Source organism: Microcaecilia unicolor, chromosome 4 (assembly GCF_901765095.1).
Source record: "Microcaecilia unicolor chromosome 4, aMicUni1.1, whole genome shotgun sequence".
NCBI classification, from domain to species: domain Eukaryota; kingdom Metazoa; phylum Chordata; class Amphibia; order Gymnophiona; family Siphonopidae; genus Microcaecilia; species Microcaecilia unicolor.
This window is the reverse complement of record NC_044034.1, coordinates 358917853-358943361: the sequence shown is the minus strand read 5'-3', so window position 1 is coordinate 358943361 and position 25509 is coordinate 358917853. Positions and strand designations below refer to the sequence as shown.

Here is a 25509-nt window from a genome sequence, read left to right as displayed (position 1 = left end):
CCAACTTTGCCCCCCCCCCCCCGCCGCCGACCCTCTGGACCCCCACTCCCACCGCCAACCCGCTGTCGCCTACCTTTGCTGGCGGGGGACCCCAATCCCCGCCAGCCAAGGTCCTCTTCTTTCCGCAAAAGGCTTCCTTCTGTTTCTGACGTCCTGACGTCCAGCAAAGGCAGGCGACGGTGGGAGGGTGGGTCTAGGGCCAAATCTACGGTAGCCCAGGCCCCCCCAGGCCCCACGTAGCTACGCCACTGCTGTGGGTCCCATAATGCAGGGCTGCTGAGAGAGACAGCCGGGCCCGCCGCTCCATCGCTGCCCCCACTTACTTGTCCTGCTCATGTGCACAGCAAACTTCCCCAGGGCCCGGCGCTAGCCTTTCTCTCCTGTCCTTGTGCACGGCAGCGCCACAGAGCAGAATCCTTCCTTCCTGCCGCGTCCAAAGAGGCTGTTTGGACGCGGCAGGAAGGAAGTACTCTGCTCTGCGGCACTGCTGCGCACAGGAGCAGGAGAGTAATGCTAGCGCTGGATAGGACCCCCTTGGATGCCGGGCCCTGGGGAATTTCACCCTCCCCCCTCTCGGCCAGCCCTGCCATAATGCACCAGGATGAGGTGTTCAGAAATCCAGGACTGAACTCCTAAAATGTCCCTCCTGGAACTCTCCTGCATATTCAGTAGGGGTGTGCAGGCCAAAAATTTCATTTTGTTTAGTTTCCTATGCCATTTATAAAATGTTTAGTTTTATTTACCTTTTTTTTTTCTTACGTTTTGGGTGCAATGTTATCAATAGTGTTGCGCTATTGTGTATTATTATTATTGTTGTTATTAATAATTTGCTAGAGTGCCATTCTGACAAAAAAGTCCATCAAGGCTCAAATAGTACACACATAGTGTTTGCACCACTGATGACCCAGCACAAAAAAAAGAAAACTCAGGTTTTTCCTGTTGCTTCAAGTGTAAAAAAAAAACGCACAGGGCTGTCCTGTAACTTGAAGTTCAAGCAAATGAATAGGGTTGGCCCTACTACTAGATCGATTAGACATAGCCCAGGGCAGCAAAATTTAGGGAGTGTCTGTATGGTGTTCCACACAGCAGGACAACTGCCCTTGAAAACTGCCATTGGCATGGAGGCAGCAGTCCTTTGAGTACCCAAGTGCCCTCAAGTCCTACTGTATCCCATCCTCCTTACAGAAGTTTGCATTAAGGCATTTGGACACAGCAGGCCTTAAATGTGCATAAATGCTCAAAGCCCCGCTGCATTTCCTGCAGAGGACAGAGGCAGTGGTGGCAAGAGCAAAGGAAGGGGATATGCTGGACACTTGCAATGGGGAGAAAGAGATATACTGGATTCCTGGAAGGGGGGGTAGTGAAGGGGAAATGCTGAATGCCTAAGAGGTAGAGAAGGGAAAGGAGGATGCTGGACTATGGGGGGGGGGGGGGGGGGTAGTAGGGAAGGGAGGTGCTGGTCATAAGCAAGGGGTGACATGATGGACATGGCAAGGAGATGATGGATACTGGGGACGGGGGAGGAAGAGAACGGAAGGTACTGGAAAGGAGGGGAAGGAGAGATGCTGGATATCTAGAGAGAGATGCTGGACATGGGGTTGTAGGAATGGGAAAGGAAGATGCTGGACATGAGGAGAATGATCAAGGGAAGGGGAGATGATGTACTAGGGGCAGGGTGCACGGCTGATGGTTGTCCTAGGGTATTAGATACCCTTGGGAATGCCTTGCAAATGCATTACCTAATGTTCACCCTCTTTTCTTGGCCATGATTCTGTTCGCTTTCTCACTGAGGCTTTGCTCTATGCGTCCTTCTGTCTTCTGGTGACTGATGGCCAATGTTTTTTGAGGAAGCATCTTAAAGTGTTTTATTGTGTATTATGTTGTCATTGTAAGTAGTATACTATGCCATACCTTGTATTGTGATTTAAATATTTTTACTGCTATAATTGTCTGATGCTTATGTTTGACTTATTCTTGCCGTACAGTGCCTTGAGTGAATGTTTTCAAAAAGGTGGTAAATAAATCCTAATATTTAAAATGAATAAAAATGAAAATAAAGTACAAATCTAAAATGTGGTTAAATTTCTAAGAGTGATGTAATGGCCTTTTTGCCACTCAGTTCCAGTTGCATTTCGGGCTTGTTCGTGTGGTGCCTTCCTCACTCTGTATTTATGTTCTTTCAGCTCTACCTGAAGCCAGACAGTCTGCACCCTCTGCTCCCCAACAGGAAGGGCCAGCGTCTGTGAGTTATGGACCCCACACTGCACGTCAACTCTCCTCTCCTGCCCGGGTAATGATTCCATTGTAAGGTCTTCAGCAATGATTCCATTGCAAGGTCAATAGAAGACCTAAAGCTTATTGCCGGGCTATGGATGAAGTTATTGGTAGTGCCTGTTTTTGGGGGGTATTTTTTCAGGGAGGGGCAATTTTCAAGGAATTCTCTGCAGGTAAATGGGTGTATGCTCAGAGAGAATGACCCTTTAAAATGACCTTTCCATGAAGAAAAGAGGTGGGGGGAGGGCCAGGTCAGTCTAGCAAGAGTGGAGAAATCCCTGTACCAACGTTTTCTAGGTTTCTTCTGCATGCTTTGGCCCTGTGGATTACGCAGGGTGAGAGGTCCCTTCAAGACAGGCTGGTCCACTAGTATAGGGAGGAAATTTTCCAGGGGGGGGGGGGGCAAAGTAGTTTTTTCCATTACCTAACAGAGCTTTCTATGGAGCAGTAGTAATAGGAAGAGTGACGCATTAGGAGGCAGCAGCAAATGGCTAAGAAATCCGGGAGGCGGAAATGTCCCTCCCCTCCAAACCATGGAGCCAGATTAAGTAAATGGTGGCCAAATTTAGGCGCAGTTATGATCTGCAATAAGCTAGTATTCCATAAAAGGCGCCGTTTGCAGAATACTAGCTTGGCATGCTTCTCGCGCTTAACTTTGGGTGTGAGTGCTTATGCCTGCCAAAAGCTGTTGAAAATGCTCACGCTCCGCAAATGGCAGTTAGGCACACAACTCCAGGTATTCTATAAAATCACGCCTAATTTCTGAGAACGCCCCTCACCTGCCCATGCCCCTCCCATGGCCACGTCCCCTTTTAGATGCCTACTATGAAATTTAGGCTTGCATGTTATAGAATCGGGTGTAGGGCAGATCCATGCGTAGCGCCTAACCACTGCCAATGAAGTGCTTGTCAATGCCAGCATTTGATCTTTAGCACCTGACCTAATTAGTTGACTCACGGATCTGTGATTCGTACCCAATTTTGGGTGACCTATCCAGAATCTGGGGGAGGGGTTGGCCGGCTCATTTTCTAAGGGAAACTCCTCACAGTCTTGTTTCCTTACATGGTGTTATTTTTAGGTCCAGCAGTTCCCACTGGATCTTTGATAGTAAGTGCAGATGTTACATAGTTACACTAGAAACAACATGGTCCAAAGAACCCTACTCAAGAACCTAAATCCCCACAGCACCACACTGTAGTCACTCTATTTTGGGCCTACACCCAGTATGACAAGTGTTTCTGTCTGGGGTAGATGATAACAGGTTGATGTGAATTAATAAGGTTTTCTCTGGTAACACAAGGACCCCTGGCTTTCTGCTGTTCTGCCAATGTGGGAGACTGCAAAGTTTTAACCCTGGCCATAGATTTGTCCAGTCCTCACCGGCACCTACCTCTCTTGTTCCCTCTTCCCTTGACCCTCCCACATTATCTAGCAGTAACCCCTCTACCCCTGTCTTCCATACTGATCTTGGCCAACAGGAGGAAGGAGAGCAGATTGGTGGCAAGAGCTGGGCCATATTTTCAAAGGGAACTCTACTGAAAGGGGGATAGGACTTGATATACAGTGCACTCCATTTAAGTGCACGTCGGATAAGCACTTGCTCTGTTTAACAGCATGCTGTACTTCGGTCCCGTTTTTGGCGCCATAAATTTCTATGAGGACAAACTTCGGTTTAGCGCACCACTGATAAGTGCAGGATTCGCTTATATGCATGGTTTAAGACCGCTCCTCTTCAGGAAAGACTCCGCATAAGCGCACGCGTGGAATATGGAAGCCGATTGGCGCATGACAAAGGGGCGGTAAATTTGAAATCTCAGTTAACTGCCACAGGCAGAATAAGCGAAAGAATGTTGTTACAGTGTAAACTGGAGTCGTCATCGTTGCGCAACTGTAAGACTTTAACACTGGCTGAACGAATAGAAGTTCTTAAAAAATTAGAAAGCAAACAGTCAAGCATCTATTGCTGAAGAATATGGTGTCAATCCCAGTCAAATTCCACGTATCTTGAAGCAGGAAGACTGGCAAAACAATACAAATCCACACCGGAAACGAAAATGGGCGGGAAAAGCTGAGGAGGTAGAAGATGCTCTTCTTCGGTGGTTTTCTCGAGTCAGGAGCAGACAGTTTCCTGTCGGTGGTCCACTGTTTATGGAGAAAGCTAATCAGCTAGCTGAAAGTGTTGGACTAACTGAATTCAAAGCCACTGTTGGATGGTTGGAAAGATGGAAGGAGAGGAACAACATAAAATTCAAGAAACAGCATGGTGAGAAACAAGATGCCGATGACTTTGGTGCTGAAAATTGGGTTGTTTCAGTTCTTCCTACCATCTTGAACGAGTTTGCACCTCGTGACATTTTCAATGCTGACGAAAACGGTCTCTACTGGCGAGCGATTCCTGATGGAACACTTGCATTCAAACAAGCCGAAACAACAGGAAGTAAAACGTTGAATGACCGACTGACGATCCTCCTTTGCTGCAATATGGATGGGAGTGAGAAGTTGGAACCCCTCGTCATTGGAAAGAGCAAACAGCCCCGTTGCTTCAAGAATGTTAAGCGACTTCCTGTGTCATACGAGGCTAACGCAAATTCATGGATGACTGGGGAAATTTGGAAGCAGTGGCTAAAGAAGTTAGACACTAGAATGCGGGCACAAAGGCGTCAGATTTTGTTGCTTTGTGATAATTGCTCCTCCACTAGCAACATTCCATCTAGAATCTCCAATAGTAGCAACATTCCATGTAGAATCTCAAATAGGGAAAGGGAATGGGACTTGATATATCGCCTTTCTGTGTTTTTTGCAACTACATTTAAAGCGGTTTGTATAGTATATACAGGTACTTATGTGTACCTGGGGCAATGGAGGGTTAAGTGACTTGCCCAGAGTCACAAGAAGCTGCAGTGGGAATCGGACCTAGTTCCCCAGGTTCTCGGGCTGCTGCACTAACCACTAGGCTACTCCTCCAGTCCACCTTTGCAAACTCTCTCTCCAATTCTTCAGTCCTCTTTTCCCACCTGGACCCCTTTTCAGCCCCCAGTTCCAGCCTCAGCCCCCTTCTCCCACTTTCTCCCTTTTTAGTCCCCAACCCCTTTCTCTCACCTGTCTCCCTTTTACAGCCCTCAGCTCCAGCCCCCTTCTCCTACTTGCCCTGAGGTTTAATTACCTCATCTCATCTCTACGTCATTTATAAATATGGTAAAATGCAGCGGTCCCAGCACAGACCCCTGGGGAACCCCACTATCTACCCTTCTCCATTGAGAATACTGACCATTTAACCCTACTCTCTGTTTTCTATCTTTTAACCAGTTTTTAATCCACAATAGAACACTACCTCCTATCCCATGACTTTCCAATTTCCTCTGGAGTCGTTCATGAGGTACTTTGTCAAACACCTTCTGAAAATCCAGATACACAATATCAACTGGCTCACCTTTATCAACATGTTTGTTCACCCCTTCAAAGAAATGTAGTAGATTGGTGAGGCAAGATTTCCCGTCACTAAATCCATGTTGACTTTGTTTCATTAATCCATGCTTATGTATAGTCTCTACCATTTTACCCGGCAACAACATCAGACTCACCGGTCTATAATTTCCTGGATCTCCTCTGGGACCTTTTTAAAAAATTGGCGTTACATTAGCCACCCTCCAATCTTCCGGTACCACGCTCGATTTTAAAGATAAATTACATATTTCTAACAATAGCTCCTCAAGTTCATTTGAACACACGTTAACCATAACCGCCTGGTTAACGTGCGAGACCTTACCACTAAGTGAATGGGTGGCAGTAAGGTCTCAGACCCAAAATGGACGCGCACTAATTTTCATTTTGCCGCACGGCCATTTTCGACCTACCCCATGCTGAAAAATGGATCTGTGCGTGTCCACTACACTAGCGCAGGCCACTTTTCAGTGTACCTTAGTAAAAGGACCCCTAACTATTTTATAAGAAGAGCAGCGGCAGTGAAAAAAAAAAAAAAAACACTCCCGTCGCTCTGCAAATGATTTTAAATTTGCTGATGACACAAAGTTATTCAAAGTCGTTAAAATCACGGGAGGATTGTGAAAAATTACAAGAGGGCTTTACGAGACTGGGTGTCTAAATGGCAGATGACATTTAATGTGAGCAAGTGCAAAGTGATGCATGTGGGAAAGAGGAACCCGAATTATAGCTACGTCATTCAAGGTTCCATGTTAGGAGTCACAGACCAAGAAAGGGATCTAGGTGTCGTTGTTGATGATACGTTGAAACCTTCTGCTCAGTGTACTGCTGCGGCTTAGAAAGCAAATAGAATGTTAGGTATTATTAGGAAAGGAATGGAAAAGAAAAATGACAATGTTATAATGCCTTTGTATCGCGACCGCACCTCGAATTCTGGTTGCCGCATCTCAAAAAAGATATAGTGGAATTAGAAAAGGTACAGAGAAGGGCAACGAAAATGATAAAGGGAATGGGATGACTTCTCTATGAGGAAAGCCTAAAGCGGCTAGGGCTCTTCAGCTTGGAGAAAAGGCGGCTGAGGGGAGATATGATAGAGGGCTATAAAATAATGAGTGGAGTTGAACGGGTAGATGTGAAGCGTCTGTTTACGCTTTCCAAAAATACTAGGATTAGGGGGCATGCAATGAAGCTACAATGTAGTAAATTTAAAACAAATCGGAGAAAGTTTTTCTTCATTCAACATGTAATTAAACTCTGGAATTCATTGCCAGAGAATGTGGTAAAGGCGGTTAGATTAGCGGAGTTTAAAAAAGGTTTGGACGGCTTCCTAAAGGAAAAGTCCATAGACCATTATTAAATGGACTTGGGGAAAATCCACTATTTCTTGGATAAGCAGTATAAAATGTTTTGTACTTTTTTGGGATCTTGCCAGGTATTTGGGACCTGGATTGGCCAGTGTTGGAAACAGGATACTGGGCTTGATGGACCTTTGGTCTTTCCCAGTATGGCAATACTTATGTAAATGCTGATTACCGCCCGTGCACCAGATAATACAAATATTTTCCGGCGCACATAGTGGATGCGCCTAAAAAATGAATACTGCCTGGGGCATTTCAAGATGGCTGCATAGCTGATCGGTGGCAAAGCGCTCTTCTTAAATGGGCAAATATTTACTACTTAACATTTCTACTTAACATTTATAATTTTTTCCTCTAACTATGCCACGTACGAAGCGGAAAGGAGTGGTGAGACGGATTCCCTTGCCCCCCACGACCTCTACGCCTGTTCAGCCGAGATTAGAGCATTTCTTCACCGGGATCTCGAAAATAATCGGGGGAAAGATTCCATTGTGGAGTTTACCAGAGAAGAGGAAGCCTCACGGGGAGAGGAAATCTCCCTTTCACCACCAACGTTGATACTCCCTCTGTGCCCGGCGTCGACGACAGCTCTGGAGACGACTCAGTCTGCCACCGGAAGTGTGGTAGGAAAGCCGCCGAGCGAGGGACTAGAGCTGCCGAAAGAAACTCCGAGACCTGAGGTAGGAGTCCAAGGAAGAACTCCGGAGGTAAACTTGGAAATGATTTGGATCATGTTGAATAGAATGGAAGGTACTTCACAAAAAAACATGGGGTGAATTACAGCTTTTGAATGAGAAATTTGAAGAGATGAAAAGTATGGTGGATACAGTGAAACAAGAATTAACAGCTAAAGTAATTAAAGTAGAAAGAGATATTGAACAGTTACAAGACTTTAAGATAAACAGCAATTAAAGATAACTCGGATCTACGTCGAAAAATTGAGCAAATTGAAAATTATAATAGACCTTTGAATCTGCGTCTTGTGAATTTTCCTAAGCTTTTAGGAAATTCCCCCGATGGATTTATTTAAAAGATACCTAAATGAAAATTTAAAAATTCCTAATGAAGCTATTCCTCTTATAAATAAAATATATTATATTGAAAATTCCAAACAGGAAGCAGGAAAAATTGAAGATGCAGGAAACGGACAAATTGACTAAACAAATTGGTTAGTGCGCGGTGATGTACCTGCCTTAAACTGATTAGCGCAGTACACGCCTATTCTCCTCCCCCAGACCTGCCCCCAGCGCTAAAAATTAAAATCTATTGTGTAGAGCGTGGGAAGCGCACACCGAGCACCAAACGTACAGCAGGATGCCTGAGCGGGTTTTTAACCTGCAGTAAGCACGCATTAGTGCGTACCCGGTACGTGGTAGAAGGGCCCCTGAATTATTCCTGCCTCTGAGCTGCTTTCGGAGAGGCAGTTTCATAACTGAACCTGGGCACACACGTCACCTTTAAAAAAAAAATAGATCCAAAATTATCTAATAATTGTTACTAAACAAACCCAGCAAAAGAGGAAGGGATTTTTGGCTTTGAAAGAGAGGACATTGGAGGTTGGGGGTTCTTTTTTTCTTAGCCTATCCTTGTAAATGCATTGTAAAAATGGAATTGACGAAATATGTATTTTATTCACCAGATCAGCATAAATCATTCCTAGAGATGAGACAACTGTAATAACACTCTAAATTTAAAAGGGAGGTAGGCAGCCTTGTTTAAAATTTTTATATGGAATGTAATGTTCTCTTTTCATTTAGCTCCCCCCGAGTATCTTTTTGTGGTCTAAGGAAGCTTAAATAATAGTTTGCCTTGTTAAGGTATTGTTTCTTTACCTTTTCCTTTTTATGGCTGTACTAGACTTTGAGCCCGTAAAAACGGGCTATTATAGGAAGGGGGGGTTGAAAGGCCCGCCCCCACCGCCGAGTTCACCACTGCCCCTCCCCCTCCGAGTTCGCGCCCCCCCACCGAGCCGTCACCACCCACCTTCCACCCGGCCGGCCCTCGCTCCGCTATTGAAACAGCGAGGGTCCGGGAACGCAGCACTCAGCTCTGCTGAGCTGCCGACGTCGGCCTTCGTTCTTCTTCTCTGCCTGCAGCTGCCTGTCCCGCCCTCGTGTGATGTAACGTCGTCGAGGGCGGGACAGAGGCAGAGAAGAAGAAGGAAGGGCGATGTCGGCAGCTCAGCAGAGCTCAGTGCTGCGTTCCCGGACCCTCGCTGTTCCAATAGTGGAGCGAGGGCCCGACCGGGTAGAAGGTGGGTGGCGGCGGCGACTCGGGTGGGGGGAGCGTTAGACGGCGGTGTCCCTCCCTCAGCAATGCGCAGTACAGACCCTCTGTGTTCCGCCCCCCGTCATCACGTATTGACGTGGGGGCGGGGCAGAGAAGGTCTCTACTGCGCATTTGCGAGTGAGTACGATCACTCGCCGTTTATATGTTTGATTTCATAGCAAGATTGTTCTTGTTTAATTTGTTGAAATAAAGAAATATAATAATTAAAAAAAAAAATGAATACTGCCTGGGCCACGTGGTAGCTGGGCAGTAATTCCAGACGGACACATGTTGGGCACGCGGAGGCACCTACGTAGCTTAGTAAAAGGGCCACTCAGAAGCCATGTGGTTCTGACGGCAAGACCAGTTTGGGAATAGGCAGAGTGGCGGTGGAAAAAAAAAAAAAAAAAGACCCCCATCACTCTGCACACACTCTCATTCTCACACACACACTCTCGCACCCAGTCTCACTCTCTCTGTCACAAACATTCACTCTCTCTCTATCACACACTCACTCTCACACACACTCTGTAAAACACACACACTCCGAGAAAAACCTTGCTAGCGCCCGTTTCATTTCTGTCAGAAACGGGCCTTTTTTCCTAGTATGTTATAAAATATAGCTTTAAGTGCCGATTCTTACTTTCACGTACACACAAGGGGGCCCATGCTATCCCCAGAGAGGTGGGGACTTTCCTGCATGTTGAGGCCACTTTACTGTGGTGGTAAAATGGACCCATTTTTCATTTATTTGGATTTTGCTCACACCTTTTTCAGTAGTAGCTCAAGGTGAGTTACATTCAGGTACACTGGATATTTCTGTGTCCCAGGAGGGCTCACAATCTAAGTTTGTACCTGAGGCAATGGAGGGTTAAGTGACTTGTCCAAGATCACAAGGAGCAGCGGTGGGATTTGAACCGGCCACCTCTGGACATCAAGACCGGGTGCTCTAACCACTAGGCCACTCCTCCACTCCGCCTATTGATGGCCATGTGCTAATTTCCCCGTTAGCATGTGAGCGCTTACCGACGCCTATTTTCTAGGCAGTGAGGGCTCACGCGCTAATCGGTTAGTGCGCGGTAATGTACCTGCCTTAAACGGATTAGCGCAGTACACGCCTGTTCTCCTCCCCCAGACATGCCCCCAGCGCTAAAAATTAAAATCTATTGTGTAGAGCATGGGAAGCGCACACTGAGCCCCAAAACTACAGCAGGATGCCTGAGCGGGTTTTTAACCTGCAGTAAGTACGCATTAGTGCGTACCCGGTAAGTGGTACAAGGGCCCCTGAATTATTCCTGCCTCTGAGCTGCTTTCAGAGAGGCAGTTTCATAACTGAACCTGGGCACACACGTCACCTTTAAAAAAAATAGATCCAAAATTATCTAATATAATAATTCGCACCTCCAACGTTATGAAGCTGACTCTGTGGCAGTGAAGCCATATAGTGTTCGTAGGGTTCGTAATCGCCCCGCCCATGAGGGAACTCTGTAGAGTTGCCAGGGAAAGAAACGCGATGTCAGAAGAAGAAGGGACCAACCACAGGCCTCGCACTCGCTCTTAGTGCCCCGCCCTTGGAGGGAAGGGAAGGCTGCAGATAATATTCACCCACCGGAAGTTCATTCCCTCCCTCCGAGTTCCAGGGTCGTTGTCCATGCCCCCTCCATCCCAGTTCCAGCATCCCCCCACCCTCCCAGTTTCAGGGTCGTCGTCCCTCCCTCCCTCCGAATTTTAAAAGTCATCCTGATTTACCTCACGCAGTAAAAAGCATGCAGGCTCGGCACTTACTTCAGTTTTCACTTCTCTGTTTCTCAGCTCTGGTCCCACCCTCATTTCCTGTTTCCGCAAGGGCGGGACCAGAGCTGACAGACAGAAAAGGGAAAACTGAAGTAAGTGCCAAGCCTGCACGCTTTTTACCGCTGCTGCCGGCCGCCGTAACCCCGACGAGGTAAGTCAGGATGACTTTTTTAAAATTCGGAGGGAGGGGCCTGGAACTGGAAGGGAGGGAGGGACGATGACCCTGGAACTGGGAAGAAGGGAGGGGGGACCCTGGAACTGGGAGGGAGGGAAGGAAGGAGGACCCTGGAACTGGGAAGAAGGAAGGGGGACCCTGGAACTGAGAGGGAGGGAGGGAGGGAGGACCCTGGAACTGGGAGGGGGGGGAGGGGGGACGCTGGAACTTTCTTTAAAAACATTAATGGCAGAAGGTAATGACCTTGCTAGCGCCCGTTTCATTTCAATGAGAAACGGGCCTTTTTTTTGCTAGTTATATAGCTGATGCCCTGTACAGCTCAGATTAACTGTAGGACTCACGAGATGCAGGCTAGGATTGAATATTGATGAGTCAGGTGCGTTTTCTGCTCTGACCACTAGGTTGTGCTGCATAACTGTTCATGGGGAAAGTACCTATCTGCATTTTGTTTTCTGGTTGTTTATTAGGTTCTAGTGTATGACAATAATCTCCTCTTCATGGGGTCTCCTGTGTAAATTTGAAACTGCCTCTTCTTCCCCAAGCAGGAAGCCTGCTTTCTGTCTCCTTGACCAAGAAGTTGGATCCGAGCACAGAGCTTTACGCCAGCATGAAAGGGCCACCACCTCTGTGCCTCTGGGCTGGCATGCACATTAATTTTCTCTCTCCCCCCCCCCCCCCCCCCGACCCCACCTACTTCAAACCACAGACTAAAGGCCAACAGAACAATCTTGTCGGTTGTTCTACATTTTGAAGCAGATGTGTTGCCCCCGCTGAGCTGACTTTCTCTGTTGGCCTTTTCAATACAGGCTCTCTCCCTAGCCACCCTTCGATGTAGCATGTTGAGCCCACGTTGGTGCAAAACAATTGATAGTGGCTTTTTCCTCTGTCGCTTGCCTTTTAAATGGGACGTGTGCTGGTACAGATTGCATCTGCTCTTCTGCAGTTCAGCTCTGATGATTTGCCGCTTTTCTGGGTTTTGCAGCCCCTTTCAGTGGAGCGAGAGGCGCGGGATGCCAGCAGCAGTCACAGCGATGACCCCTGGAGGATAACAGAAGAACAACGCGATTACTACACACGCCAGTTCAAGTCTCTGCAGCCTGACCTGAACGCCTTGATCTCAGGTAATAACACCGCACTGTGTCACTAATCCAGGCTCTTCTCTAGGTGTCCAGGAGGAAATGAGCACCCAGAGAGACGATTAAAAATTAAAGCAATGTTCAGTCATAATAGCAAATGCTTTCTGCAGGCTGTGATTACTTATGTCAAACTGACGGAAGAATTAGCCAAGGAGGATTGCACGCATGAGTTTGAGACCCAGGTGTCATTTTGAAGAGGGGACCTGGAATGCCGGTGTACTGCCTCCTCATTCAATAATTCTTCACCTTCATCCAGTTAAAAAGGTCACAGCTTGCAGAGAGCCTAGAAATCGCTGCCAGAGCTGTGTCTGTGCAAGCACGACCTCATAAACCGGTCAGCAGCTGAATAGGGGGACGTCTGAAATGCTGCTTTATTCTAGTTTCTGCCTGCATCCAGCACAAGCCTCTTCAGTAGGGGTTACCATGGACATGTTTTTTATTTTTGTTACAGTTGTACCCCGCGCTTTCCCACTCATGGCAGGCTCAATGCAGCAGACAATGGAGGGTTAAGTGACTTGCCCAAAGTCACAAGGAGCTGCCTGTGCTGGGAATCGAACTCAGTTCCTCAGGACCAAAGTCCACCACCCTAACCACTAGGCCACTCCTCCACTGTTGCTACTATTTGAGATTCTACATGGAATGTTGCTAGTGGAATAACAACATTCCATGTAGAATCTCCATTAGTAGCAACATTCCATGTAGAATCTCCAATAGTATCTATTTTATTTTTGTTACATTTGTACCCTGCGCTTTCCCACTCATGGCAGGCTCAATGCGGCTTACTTGGGGCAATGGAGGGTTAAGTGACTTGCCCAGAGTCACAAGGAGCTGCCTGTGCCTGAAGTGGGAATCAAACTCAGTTCCTCAGGACCAAAGTCCACCACCCTAACCACTAGGCCACCCCTCCGCTCCTTTTCAGGGGACTGTCGGGGATCCGGGCATTTTATTCCAGCCTGCCCGTTTGTCTGGGTTTCTGGGCAGGCAGGCTGGCTGGTGGGTGGGCTTCAGGGTGCCCTCCCCGAATGTACCTTAGCATGCACCTGGTGGCCTAGGGGTGGCCTTTTTGAAGCAGGAGAGAACCTCACTCTTTCCTTCCCGCTTCCGCTGACCTGTTTGCTGCCGCCGCTTCAAAATATTCCTTTCCTGGCAAAATTTATAGAACGGACTGGCTAATTGAAAGTAATTGGCTAGACCCGTGTCAATCTGGCTTCAGACCTACAGAACAGAGACGGTTCTTGTGTCCCTTCTTGATAATCTGCACAGAAACTGTGACGAGATCCGCCTCAAGACTGGTGTTGCTCGATTTCTCAGCAGCCTTCAACACCGTGGATCATAATATCATGTTTACAAGACTGGCAGAAACAGGTTTCAGTGACACAGTATTTACTTGGTTCAAATCCTATTTGACAACAATCAGTTCTGTTCAGCCAACAGCACATCATTACCTTGGGCACTGGACTGTGGGATTCCATAGGGATCCATATCAGGGGCGTAGCCAGACTTTGGCGGGAAGGAAGTTCAGAGCCCGAGGTCAGGGGGCATATTTTAGGCCCCCCGGCACCGCCACCCCCCCCCCCCCCCCCCGCTGCAATTGCCGTCAGACTCGCAGAAGAACGAAGCCTTAAGTGGGAAAAGACAGAGGACCTCGGCTGGCGGGGGTTGGGGTCTCCCGCCAGCAAAGGTAGGCGACGACTGCGGCGGCGGGTTGGCGGCGGGAGGAGGGGTTGAGAGGGTCATCGGGAGGGGGGTCCAGGGCCAAATCTACGGGGGCCCAGGCCCCCCCTAGCTACACCACTGATCCATACTGTCTCCCATCTTATTTAATATCTACCTCAAGCCTCTGGCTGAGCTGCTTCAGTCAATGGACACAAAATTAGATGCCAGTAGCAGCGTGGAGGAGTGGACTAGTGGTTAGAGCACCAGTCTTGACATCCAGAGGTGGCCGGTTGAAATCCCACTGCTGCTCCTTGTGATCTTTTGCAAGTCACTTAACCCTCCATTGCCTCAGGTACAAACTTAGATTGTGAACCCTCCTGGGATAGAGAAATATCCAGAGTACCTGAATGTAACTTACCTTGAGCTACTACTGAAAAAGGTGTGAGCAACTAAATTATTTGAGATTGTGTTGCTACTATCTGAGATTTTACATGGAATGTTGATATTATCTGAGATTCTACATGGAATGTTGCTACTATTTGAGATTCTATATGGAATGTTGCTATAGTGGAGGAGTGGCCTAGTGGTTAGAGCACCAGTCTTGACATCCAGAGGTGGCCGGTTGAAATCCCACCGCTGCTCCTTGTGATCTTTTGCAAGTCACTTAACCCTCCATTGCCTCAGGTAGAAAATTAGATTGTGAGCCCTCCAGGGACATGGAAATACCTAGTGTACCTGAATGTAACTCACCTGCAGTTATTACTGAATAAGGTGTGAGCAAAATCCAAATAAACAAATAGTGCTCCCAGTTTATGGATTAGTAACACTTATGCACGTGATTAATGCCAATAATTGGCAGTTATGCGTGCAAACACTAGGGGCTGTTCTATAAACAGTGAACCAAAACCGCTTAGTGTGCAATTGTCAGGGAGCGGAGCATGAGTATGTCATGGGTGTGTTGCTAAACGACGCACGCAACTTAAGAGAATACTGTTGGTTTCTTGCATTGCATGATACACAGGCACGCCCACTTACGCCAGGCATTGACCTGTTGTAGGTGGGCAAGCCTACCTTTCGGTATGCCAATGTGACTTTGTGTTATTATTCTATAATGGCTTAGATGTACCCTTAAGCCATACATAGTAACATAGTAAATGACGGCAGAAAAAGACCTGCATGGTCCATCCAGTCTGCCCAACAAGATAAACTCATATGTGCTACTTTTTGTGTATACCCTACTTTGATTTGTACCTGCCCAGCACTATCCCCGCCTTCCAACCACCAGCCCCGCCTCCCACCACCAGCTCTGGCACAGACCGTACAAGTCTGCCCAGCACTATCCCCGCCTCCCGCCACCGGCTCTGCCACACAATCTCGGCTAAGCTCCTTAGGATCCATTCCTTCTGAACAGGATTGACACTAACTGTGCCCTGAACTGCCACCATTGTGTCCTGTGGCAGGGATTTTCACTTATTAGGGCAACCATTTAATGGTCTTCCATTGTCAAAATAAAGATTTCAAGTGACAGGTCTGTATCACTAGAGAGGGAGAGGATACCCTCCATAAGACTAGAAAGTAAACAAACTCACACGAAACACGCTCCCCATGTAGCAGTTATTGAGCCAGGTACCTACAACCTGGATCTGAGGTAGCGGCGGACTTCAGCACCTAAAGTTGTGAGCCACACTGGTATTCAGTTTCACTTCTTTCATTCAGTGCCAGTGTTCCTCCTCCAAAGTCCAGCATCACCCCTTCCCTTGCTTACTCTACCATGTCCAGCATCACCCCTTCCTTACTTTAACCCCCCTTCATGCCAGGCATCTCCCTTTCTCTTCCCCCAAGGCTTCCAGCAACTTTCTTTCCTTTTCCTAACCTCCCCCCCCAAAGGTGTTCAGTATCTCCCCTTCCCTATCCCCAGCAGTCTAGCATCTCCCATTTCTTTCCCTTGCCAACCTTACCCCCAAGCAAGGCATCTCCCTTTCTCTTCCCTTCCTTTCCCTAACCCCCCCCCCCCCCAAAGTGTCCACCATCTTCCACCCTTGCTCTGTCTTCTGCCTGAGCCTGCTTCAAAAGGAAACGCAACATGGCGTAGGGCTTTTGAGCATCTGTGTACACTCAAGGCTTACTACATCCACCCTCTCTGATGGTCTGACGCAAATTTCCTATCAGAGGGCGTGGAACTTGGCAGGCTTTGAACATGCGTGAATGGATGCTCAAAGGCCCACCACTGTGCCAACCGCAGCTTTCAGGTTCTACTCTGCTGTTTTCTTGCCAGTCTTGTTGGTGCCGCACCGCCAACATGCTGCTACCCCTGAGATCTGTCCAAGGCTGATGCCTAGTTCACATAATGATAGGGCCAGCCTGATTCAATGGAAATGACCAGGAGTCTGCCATTTGGAGAAGTCTTTTTCTCACTTCTCTGCTTTTCTCAAACAGGTTCTGTGGCCAAGAAATTCTTCACCAAATCAAAACTTTCCATCCCAGTGCTGTCCCACATATGGTGAGTAGTATTATAAAGGTTAATAACCCTGTAAATCTCAGGCTTTTTGAAGAGCCCGACTTACCTCATTAGTTTGAAGGCTCATGGAGTGGATCTGATTTATTCTCATTTCATGGTTGTGCGAAAAGCACTTGATAAATCAAATGCCGTCTACCAAAATCTCCTGCGCACTTGTCAGTGCCCATTTAGAGGTGAAATTTTGAAGCTCTTTATGCAGGTAAAAATAATTTAATCTGCATTAATTAGTGATGCACACAGGCCTCATTTTATTTATTTAACACAAGAAAAAAAAAACTACACGACATTAAAACAAACAAAAAAAAACAACCAACCAACCAACCAAACAAAAAAAGTTAAGTCCCTGCCCTGCTCCTAAAAACACCGAAAACCTCCTGGGACCTCTCCCAGCTTCCTCTTGGACAGGGCAGGACTGAGGCAGAAGCAAACTCGGCACATGCCTTGGCTCAAACGTTCCGGAGAGACCCTGTCAGATGAGCTAATTCAGTGACTCCCAAGGCAGATTTTTGCCGTGGTAAGGCAGCCGCTGGTAGAAAGAAGAGTGGGTAGGGGAGACCAGAGCCAGTGCGACACGCAGAGGTTGACCAAATATCGGTTTGGGCTTCAGTGCTGAAAGTGACCCAAAATTCAAATTCAGCCTTGTTTCTGTTTTGGCAAACAATGCTGCTGCATTTTCGACTGAAACCAGAACTCACCCCCCCCCCCCCCCCAGCCTCACCACAGACTAAACGTGGGCCCTGCTCTACTCCCATCCAAACAAAAATTAGCTGCACTCTGCCCCCCTGAACAAAAATGGCTCCCCCTGTAGTCTAGTGGACTGGTCGGGGCAGGAGCGATCCCCAGGTGCTCTTGCCCATGCTGGCTCCGCAGTCAAAATGGCTGTTGTGATCCAAGACCCTCCTGCCCGTGTTGGCTCCAATCTCAAATGCAGAGCTGCCAAGGGGTCCCGAGTTTTTGAGAGGGAGTTAGTACCTGCCTCAGCCACGCCCACTCTGCATTAGCCCCGCCCACTCAGCCCCATGTCATCTTTTTCTTTTGATGTAGGCATAGGAAAAAAAAAATCTTAAATTCTCCCAGGTTTCAACCCAATTCATGTTTAATGTGGGATGTAAATGATATAAATAAGTAAATAAATAGAAAGTCTGAATGTTGAACACCTGATTCTCATAACACGATGTCTGTTTTAGAGGCCGTTTACCTTGAGAAAAAAAAATCTCTGGACAAATATAACAGTGCTAGGGTGTCCCTACAACCAGCCCCTCCAAATGACACACTGATTACACTTTTTAACAAATTACTATTCTACCTATGAAAAGTTATTCCCTTATTACACTTCCTCTGTGTACATCTGTATACTGCACAAGCCAGAAGTGTTTGAAAATATAAGTGAGATAAATTTTAAAAAATGCTACCAACAATAAAGGATGACAATGTGGATGCAGCAGCTCACAGGTTGCCGTTTGTTTGCTTTGTTTTGAAGGAGAAACAGAGACTAACCTATTGGCTTCAATTTTTCATCCCGTCTCCCTCCATGATGCAGCCTCTGCAGCAGGGCCGCTGAGAGACTAGGCCGGGCCCGGGGGCAAGGCTGCCCCGCCTCCGCCCCCCGTCGCTCCCCCCGCTGCTGCAGTCCGCGGTCTCACCTGCCTGCCTCCACGGCTCCGGGCCCTCTTCATTCAAAGTGGCAGTCGCAGATTGCGTCTCTTCTGGCCTTCCCTCCCTGTGTCCCGCCCTCGTCTGATGTAACTTCCGGTTTCTGCGAGGGCGGGACACAGGGAGGGAACGCTAGAAGAGAGGTGATCTGCGACTGCCGCTTTGAATGCAGTAGGCAGGCAGGTGAGACCGGGGACTGCAGCGACCTGACCCCGCCGCTGGGCCCCCCCTGCCCCCCCTCTTGGCGGCCCTGCTCTGCAGCAGCTGCAACAACAACACAAAAAAGCAAATGCGGGGCTGCAGCATCCTTCAGGCATGCGCTGTTGCCTCTGCTGGTCCTGTGCCCCCGCTGACATCAACTTCGAGTTCCAGGGGCAGAGGACCAGCAGAACTGACAGCGCATGCCTGAAGGCTGCTGCGGCTTCACGTTTGCTTTTTTTTGTTTTTTTTTGTTCTTGTTGTTTTGCCACTGCTGCTGCAGCAGCAGCGGTGAGAGAAAACGATTCCTCATCTCAGCAGGAGACATTCCCGCTTTGGTGGGAGTGCGGAACAGGGGCGTAGCTACGTGGGGCCACGGGGGCCTGGGCCCCCATAGATTTGGCCCTGGATCCCCCTGCCGACGACCCTCTCGACCCCCCCCCCCCATCCTCAGAAACAGAATGAAGGAAGAAGAGGACTTCGGCTGGCGGGGGTGGGGGTTGGGTTCCCCCGCCAGCAAAGGTGGTAGATGGCGACGGTGGGTTGACGGCGGGAGGGGGGGGCTAAAATGTGACCCCTCATCTCGCCCTGTTCTTGGACTCTCATCTATTTTATTGCTCTTCAGAGAGCAGAAGGTGATCTGTGGTCACCACTGTCCTGCTGGTGTGGCCAGGGGTGTAGCGTCGTGGTGGGAGGGGGCACATTTTGGTCTGCCACCCCGCCACTTCCCCCTGACGCCTCATCGCCCCCCTCCCATCGCCCTTCCGCTCCCCTCCATTGCCCTGCCACTTCCCACCCACTGCCGCAGCAAATACCATAGCCGGCGGGGGTCCCCAACCCCCGCCAGCTGAAGCGTTGTCCTGCGCCGGTCTCCAGCGGCACCACATTGCTTGCCGTGCTCTGTCTTCCCCTCACGTCCTGCACGCACCTTTTAGTGAAATTGAGCATGCTCAGTTTCACTACAAGGAGACAGAGCAGGGCAGGCAATGCGGCAGCGCTGGAGACCGGCGCTGGACAATGCTTCAGCTGGCAGGGGTTGAGGACTCCCGCCAGCAAAACCAGGGGCCCACAGGAAATTTGGGGGGTCCAGGCCCCTGTTGCCCCCATGTAGCTACGCCACTGGGTGTGGCATTTGCAAATGATACCAACAGACCGACCCGAGACTGGTGCCGTTTTCTTCTACAGCAGAAATTAACAGTGGTTCAGGACTGAGTCTGTCAGCACCGTTTACAATTACTACTCAAAGGACAGGAGGAGAAACCAGAGTTCACCCCTGCCACGTGAAGAGCCAAAAATAGGGGGGGCATTGCTGGGGGATGGGAAAGAGAAGGGTTTTTTTTTTTTTTTACAAAAATAAAACCAAATGAAATTTTGTTCACTTTTTTTTTTTTCATTTGCTTTGTTTTAAAAGCACAGAGAAAGCTCTGCCCAGGGCAGCCAGACACCCTAATCACTACTCAAATCCTCTGGTGTATTAGTTACTGTATGTGAAGCTGTATTTTGTTTCATGTTCTGGTGGCTGCTAAGAAACTTGAGTTTTATTTCTGGCCTAAAAAGACACAATAAACTATTTAGCTGTTTCCTGGTGAGGCCAAGTAAAATGCTGACACTGTGCTGTCATGGACCGCTGGTATTTTGTCATTCAAAAGAGAAATTTTCAAATTGTCCACATTGGATTAAAGACCATTTTTTTTTGTATCTGGGCATTCCACCAATTTACAACGTGAAAGGAGACGCATACTTTTGATGTGAAAGTTTTTGTAGGTACAAGGTGGGCACCGTGAATGCAATCTACAGGGTGTGGGGGGGGGGGGGGGGGGGGGGGGGAAGGAACCCCCTACAGCTTTTTGCAGTTTCCTCAGTAACTGCTTTGAATATTAAGCAACATTTAATTATCTTAAGCTGTGTTGATGTTACTGGCATTTTAGTTTTACTACCTAGTGATTTTTGTGCATTAAAAATGTTCGAGCAAAAACACAGTAAAATAACGTCATTCAAACGAACGATACAATTAACAACGTGTCAGAATTTTGCAGACACTGTGAATACTCAAAGTGTCCGCCGCCAGCTTTAACACAGGCCTTCTGTTGATTTGGGAAGTTCTTAACAGCCTTGTCGATCGGTCCCTGTGGCACGCTGTCTCAGATCATTTGCCGACACCATTCCCGTGATTGCTCTGTTGATCTGAAATGCTTTTAAATAAATTATCTGTAACTTCTCATATATTATCAAATACAAATTAATCAAATTCAAATTATTGTTTACCAAAGTCTCACTGCGACATCATTAACAGTAAACTGATACCTCAAATAATGGTAGTTTTACAGTGCAAACATTTTTGAACGTGTGAAAATCATTGGGTGGTCATGCTAAAAACTCTGCAACTTCGCCTTGTTTAAAGATAATCTCATTCCACTCGGCAAATAAATGTGGATAGTAACAGCAAATAAAGCTGTAAAAAGATATAGTGGAATTAGAAAAAGTACAGAGAAGGGCGACAAAAATGATAAAGGGGATGGGACGACTTCCCTATGAGGAAAGGCTGAAACAGCTTGGAGAACAGACGGCTGAAGGGAGATAAAGGTATATAAAGTACTGAGTGGAGTGGAACGGGTAGACATGAATCACTTGTTTATTCTCTGCAAAAATACTAGGACTAGGGGGCATGCAATGAAGCTACAAAATAATACATTTAAAATGAATCAGAGAAAATGTTTCTTCATTCAACATGTAATTAAACTCTGGAATTTGTTGCCAGAGAATGTAGTAAAAGCAGTTAGCTTAGTGGGGTTTAAAAAAAAAGGCTTGGATGGCTTCCTAAAAGAAAAGTCCATAAGCCATTATTAAAATGGACTTGGGGAAAATCCACTACTTATTTCTGGGATAAGCAGCATAAAATGTATTGAACTTTTTTGGGATCTTGCCAGGTACTTGTGACCTGGATTGGCCACTGTTGAAAACAGGATGTTGGGCTTGATGGACCTTCAGTCTGTCCCAGTATGGCAATACTTATGTACTTATATTTCACGTTGAAATTCCAAGCGGTTGCTGAGAAAACAGCAAAAAAAACTCTAGGGGGTAATTTTTTTTTTTGCTTCACCCTGTACATGTGTAAATGCCACTATTGGCATGTGACGATGCTTCTAAAACTTGTTTTAATGTTTCAAAATATTAATTTCCCAAAGTAGTTCCTCACAGATAGCGATTGTAAGTAAACTCTTGCCTTTGTCTGTGTTTTGTGTTTTTGTCGTCTTTGAAAATTTGAAATTAATCCCGTTACCCTAGCATTTTTCTGTCCCTTGAGCCCCTCGTTGTGTGAGACAGTCCTGCCAGGTCATGTGCTCTGTCTTTTCAGGGAACTCAGCGATGTGGATCATGATGGAGCGCTAACACTGCCCGAGTTCTGTGCTGCCTTCCACCTTGTGGTGGCCAGGAAGAATGGCTACTCCCTGCCGGACGTGTTGCCACAAACCCTGCTGCTTGACTTCCTTCAAACTGGTGAGAGGGGGAGTTTGGTATAGCCACGGCCTTAAAAAAAAATGTACTCTCGATTCATGCAGATGCTGCAGTGATATCCTGTAGTAGGGAAAAACTCCAGCTGTAAAGAGAAAAGGTTCTCCTGTCATTGTCCTTGGCTTTCAGATGCCTTTTGGACTAGTCCTTGTTACAGAACACAGATGGGTCCCTTTTTTGTTAGCAGGATATTCCCTGGTAGAGTTTGGGGGTGGGGAGTAAGGATCTGATTTCCATTCTTGAGGTGGTTCTTCAGCCTCATGGAATATTCTTACAGTTCCATCCGTTGAGTAACGACCAATTCCCGCCATTTCTCTACGTAGCTCTCCCACATGCAATTCCTTCAGCTTGTATCGGGAAGACTTAACCTTGTTAACCAGCCATATTTGAAACAATTGACTTCTTCTTTTGGGTTTGGATAGGTCCAGACAGTTTTGAGTTCCCAATGGAGTTGGCCAGCAAGGTGTTGTACAAATTCTTAGTCTCAGTCAAGAAGCCAAGAAGGACGTGTCCATTGGCTCAGACCTTGCATTTCATCCAATAAATGATCAAGAATGTAATAAGTGCGAAAAAGCATCTCACCTCTTTCATAGGAAGTAAGCTCGACATGCACTTAGGTTCAAACTTGCTCATGTTGAGATGCATTATCTCGATTACCAATAACAAAACAATGAGGAAAAGAAGAATCCCTACGAAAGTGTAAATAAAAATCAGAATGTAGGGTTTAGACAATGGACATCCTGAAAAAAAAAACAGCGAGAAGAGGCAATCTCAGTGTTTATTGAAAAAAATTCAAATGCAGGACTCGACGTGGAGCCGTGTTTCGGTGGATGACCACCTGCTTCAGGAGTCATATCATCCAAACTGCTGACGCTCTGGTACAGCAAAACCAGCTTATTTCGAAAATCACAGAGCACTACTGTTGTAGCAAGTCAAAGGAATTATTAAATGAGAGTTAATTCAATTTCTGAAAGTTATGTCGGTTTCTAGCCGAACCAAAGCACTTTCAAATACACTTCTATCATCATATCTTATCTGTAAGTTCTCATATATTATCAAATACAAATTAATCAAATTCAGATTATTGTTTACCAAAGTCTCACTGCGACATCATTAATGTCTGGTGTTGTCTGTTTTACAGCTGTGTCTGGTTTCTTTGAATGGCTTTTTATGTCCCAGCAGTGCCGTAGCGAGGGCTAATGGCACCCGGGGCAGGTCGCCGCTGCGCACCCCCCCTGGGTGCAGCACAGTGCAACCCCCCCCCCCCCCCGGACCGCATTCTTACCTGCGGGAGGGCCGATCCGCCCCGAGTTCACGTCACTCGGAGTTGCATCGGCCCCGCTGGTTCCCTGCTCTCTCTGCCCCGGAACAGGAAGTAACCTGTTCCGGGGCAGAGAGAGCAGGGAACCAGTGGGGCCGGCACCACCCGAGCGCGTGCACCAGGGGCGTATCTGCGTGGGGCCTCAGGGGCCTGGGCCCCCGCAGATTTTGCCCTGGACCCCCCTACCGCCATCAACCCTCCCCCGCTGCCGTTCTTACTTTTGCTGGCGGGGGACCCCAACCCCCGCCAGCCGAGGTCTGCTTCCACCTGCCGCTGCCGTAAAAACTTCTTCTTCAGCCGGCGGGGGACCCCAAACCCCCGCCAGCCGCCCCGCGGTGTTTAAAATTCATCTTCGGCCTCCGTGGCCGTGCTGCTGTGATAGGCGCTGTTGAAATCCACTTCGGAGTCTGACGTCGCAGCACGTACAACGTACAACGACGTCAGACTCCGAAGTGGATTTCAACAGCGCCTATCACAGCAGCACGGCCACGGAGGCCGAAGATGAATTTTAAACACCGCGGGGCGGCTGGCGGGGGTTTGGGGTCCCCCGCCGGCTGAAGAAGAAGTTTTTACGGCAGCGGCAGGTGGAAGCAGACCTCGGCTGGCGGGGGTTGGGGTCCCCCGCCAGCAAAAGTAAGAACGGCAGCGGGGGAGGGTTGGCGGCGGGAGGGGGGTGGAGAGAGTCATTGGTGGCGGTGGGGGCTCGGCGGCGGCGGGGGGGGGGGGGCTAAAATGTGCCCCCTCCCTCTGGCTCTGGCCCCCCCTACCGCCGGAGTCCAGATACGCCCCTGGCGTGCACCCGGGGCGGACCGCCCCTCCCGCCCCCCCTTCCTACGCCACTGTGTCCCAGGTTATCATAAACTCTTAATTCTCCACAGTTCTCTTAGGATCATGATCCCAATGTTGTCCGTTTTGATTCTTCCCATGTTTTCTTGTTAGTCTTGTGTCTGTCCCCCACACGTTTTCCTTCTTGCATGTGATTTTTATTGATTTTTCTGTAAACCGCTAAGCTGCCCTTGCTCATGGGTGGTTAATCAAATTAATAAACCTTAGATCTTCAAGAGGAGTCTGGTTATTTGTGATTCTGGAATAATCTTCGGACTTGGTTATTTGTTCAAACGTTTGGGGACGTTTGAGTTTATACTTTTTCTGATATTTTGTTTTTAAATGATCTCCATGTTGAAAACTGTAAACTGCTTGGTTTCTTTTATGGTATACTAGTAAAAGAAGCCTGTTTCAGAGCAAATGAAACGGGCGCTAGCAAGGTTTTCGTCACCAACACCCCCCTCCCTGGCCAACCCCTTCGTTGTTCTGGCATTGCTCTGCCCCCAACGTCATGACGTTAGACGCGAGGACGGGGCCCGGAGCGATTTTCCCCCCCCCCACCTCCCTGCCTCCCTCCCTGACAACCCCTTCGTTGTTCTGCCATTGCTCCACCCTCGAGGGCAGGGCCCGGAGCGATTTCCCCCCCCCTGCCTCCCTGCCTGCCAACCCCTTCGTTGTTCTGCCATTGCTTCGACCCTCGAGGGCGGGGCCCGGAGCGATTTCCCCCCCCCCCCCCCGCCTCCCTGCCTCCCTCCCTGCCAACCCCTTCGTTGTTCTGCTATTGCTCTGCCCTCGAGGGCGGGGCCCAGAGCAATTTTGGTGGCTTCACCACCACGAACCTTCGAACCTTTTTGAAGGAAGCAGAGCTTGGCTTCACTGACGTCAGTGTCCTCAGAACGTTGAGGGTGAGTTTTAGTATAGTAGATATAGTGAATAAAATCAGTCGATCAGATCTTCATACTTTCACCTGAAAATTATCCCAGGAACAATAGCCACACCCATTAATACCTAGTAACGTGCAGGTATTTTTCCTGGGTTACATGATACAGATAGTTTGGAAAATTAAAAAGTATGGATATAAATGAAAACCCCATCCCTCATCCCACTCTGAGGCAGTGGCGTAGCTAGGTGGGGCCATGGGGGCCTGAGCCCCCCCCCCCCCAATTTGCTCTGGGTCCCTGGTTGGCTGGCGGGGTCCCCACCCCCACCAACTGAAGATTTCGTCCAGCACTGGTCTGCGGTGGTGCCGCTGCATTGCCTGCCCTGCTGTCTCTTCCCCTCACGCTCACAAAATGTACCCCCCCCCCACCTTGGTCTCTGGCCCCCTCCCACCTCGAAGTCTGGCTACGCCCCTGCTCTGAGGAAGGGCCCTTTAAATA

General features: G+C 48.2%; 1 protein-coding gene across 2 annotated transcripts in view; it reads left to right on the top strand.

Annotated features, from left to right (window-relative positions):
• Positions 1-25509, top strand: part of REPS2 (RALBP1 associated Eps domain containing 2) — a 198940-nt gene that overhangs the window by 94477 nt on the left and 78954 nt on the right. For both annotated transcript variants that reach the window (XM_030202300.1, XM_030202299.1), the window contains exons 5-8: positions 2184-2290; positions 12293-12431; positions 16539-16602; positions 21827-21969. In XM_030202300.1, coding sequence (XP_030058160.1) covers positions 2184-2290; positions 12293-12431; positions 16539-16602; positions 21827-21969 — 453 coding nt within the window. The remainder of the gene's footprint in view (positions 1-2183; positions 2291-12292; positions 12432-16538; positions 16603-21826; positions 21970-25509) is intronic.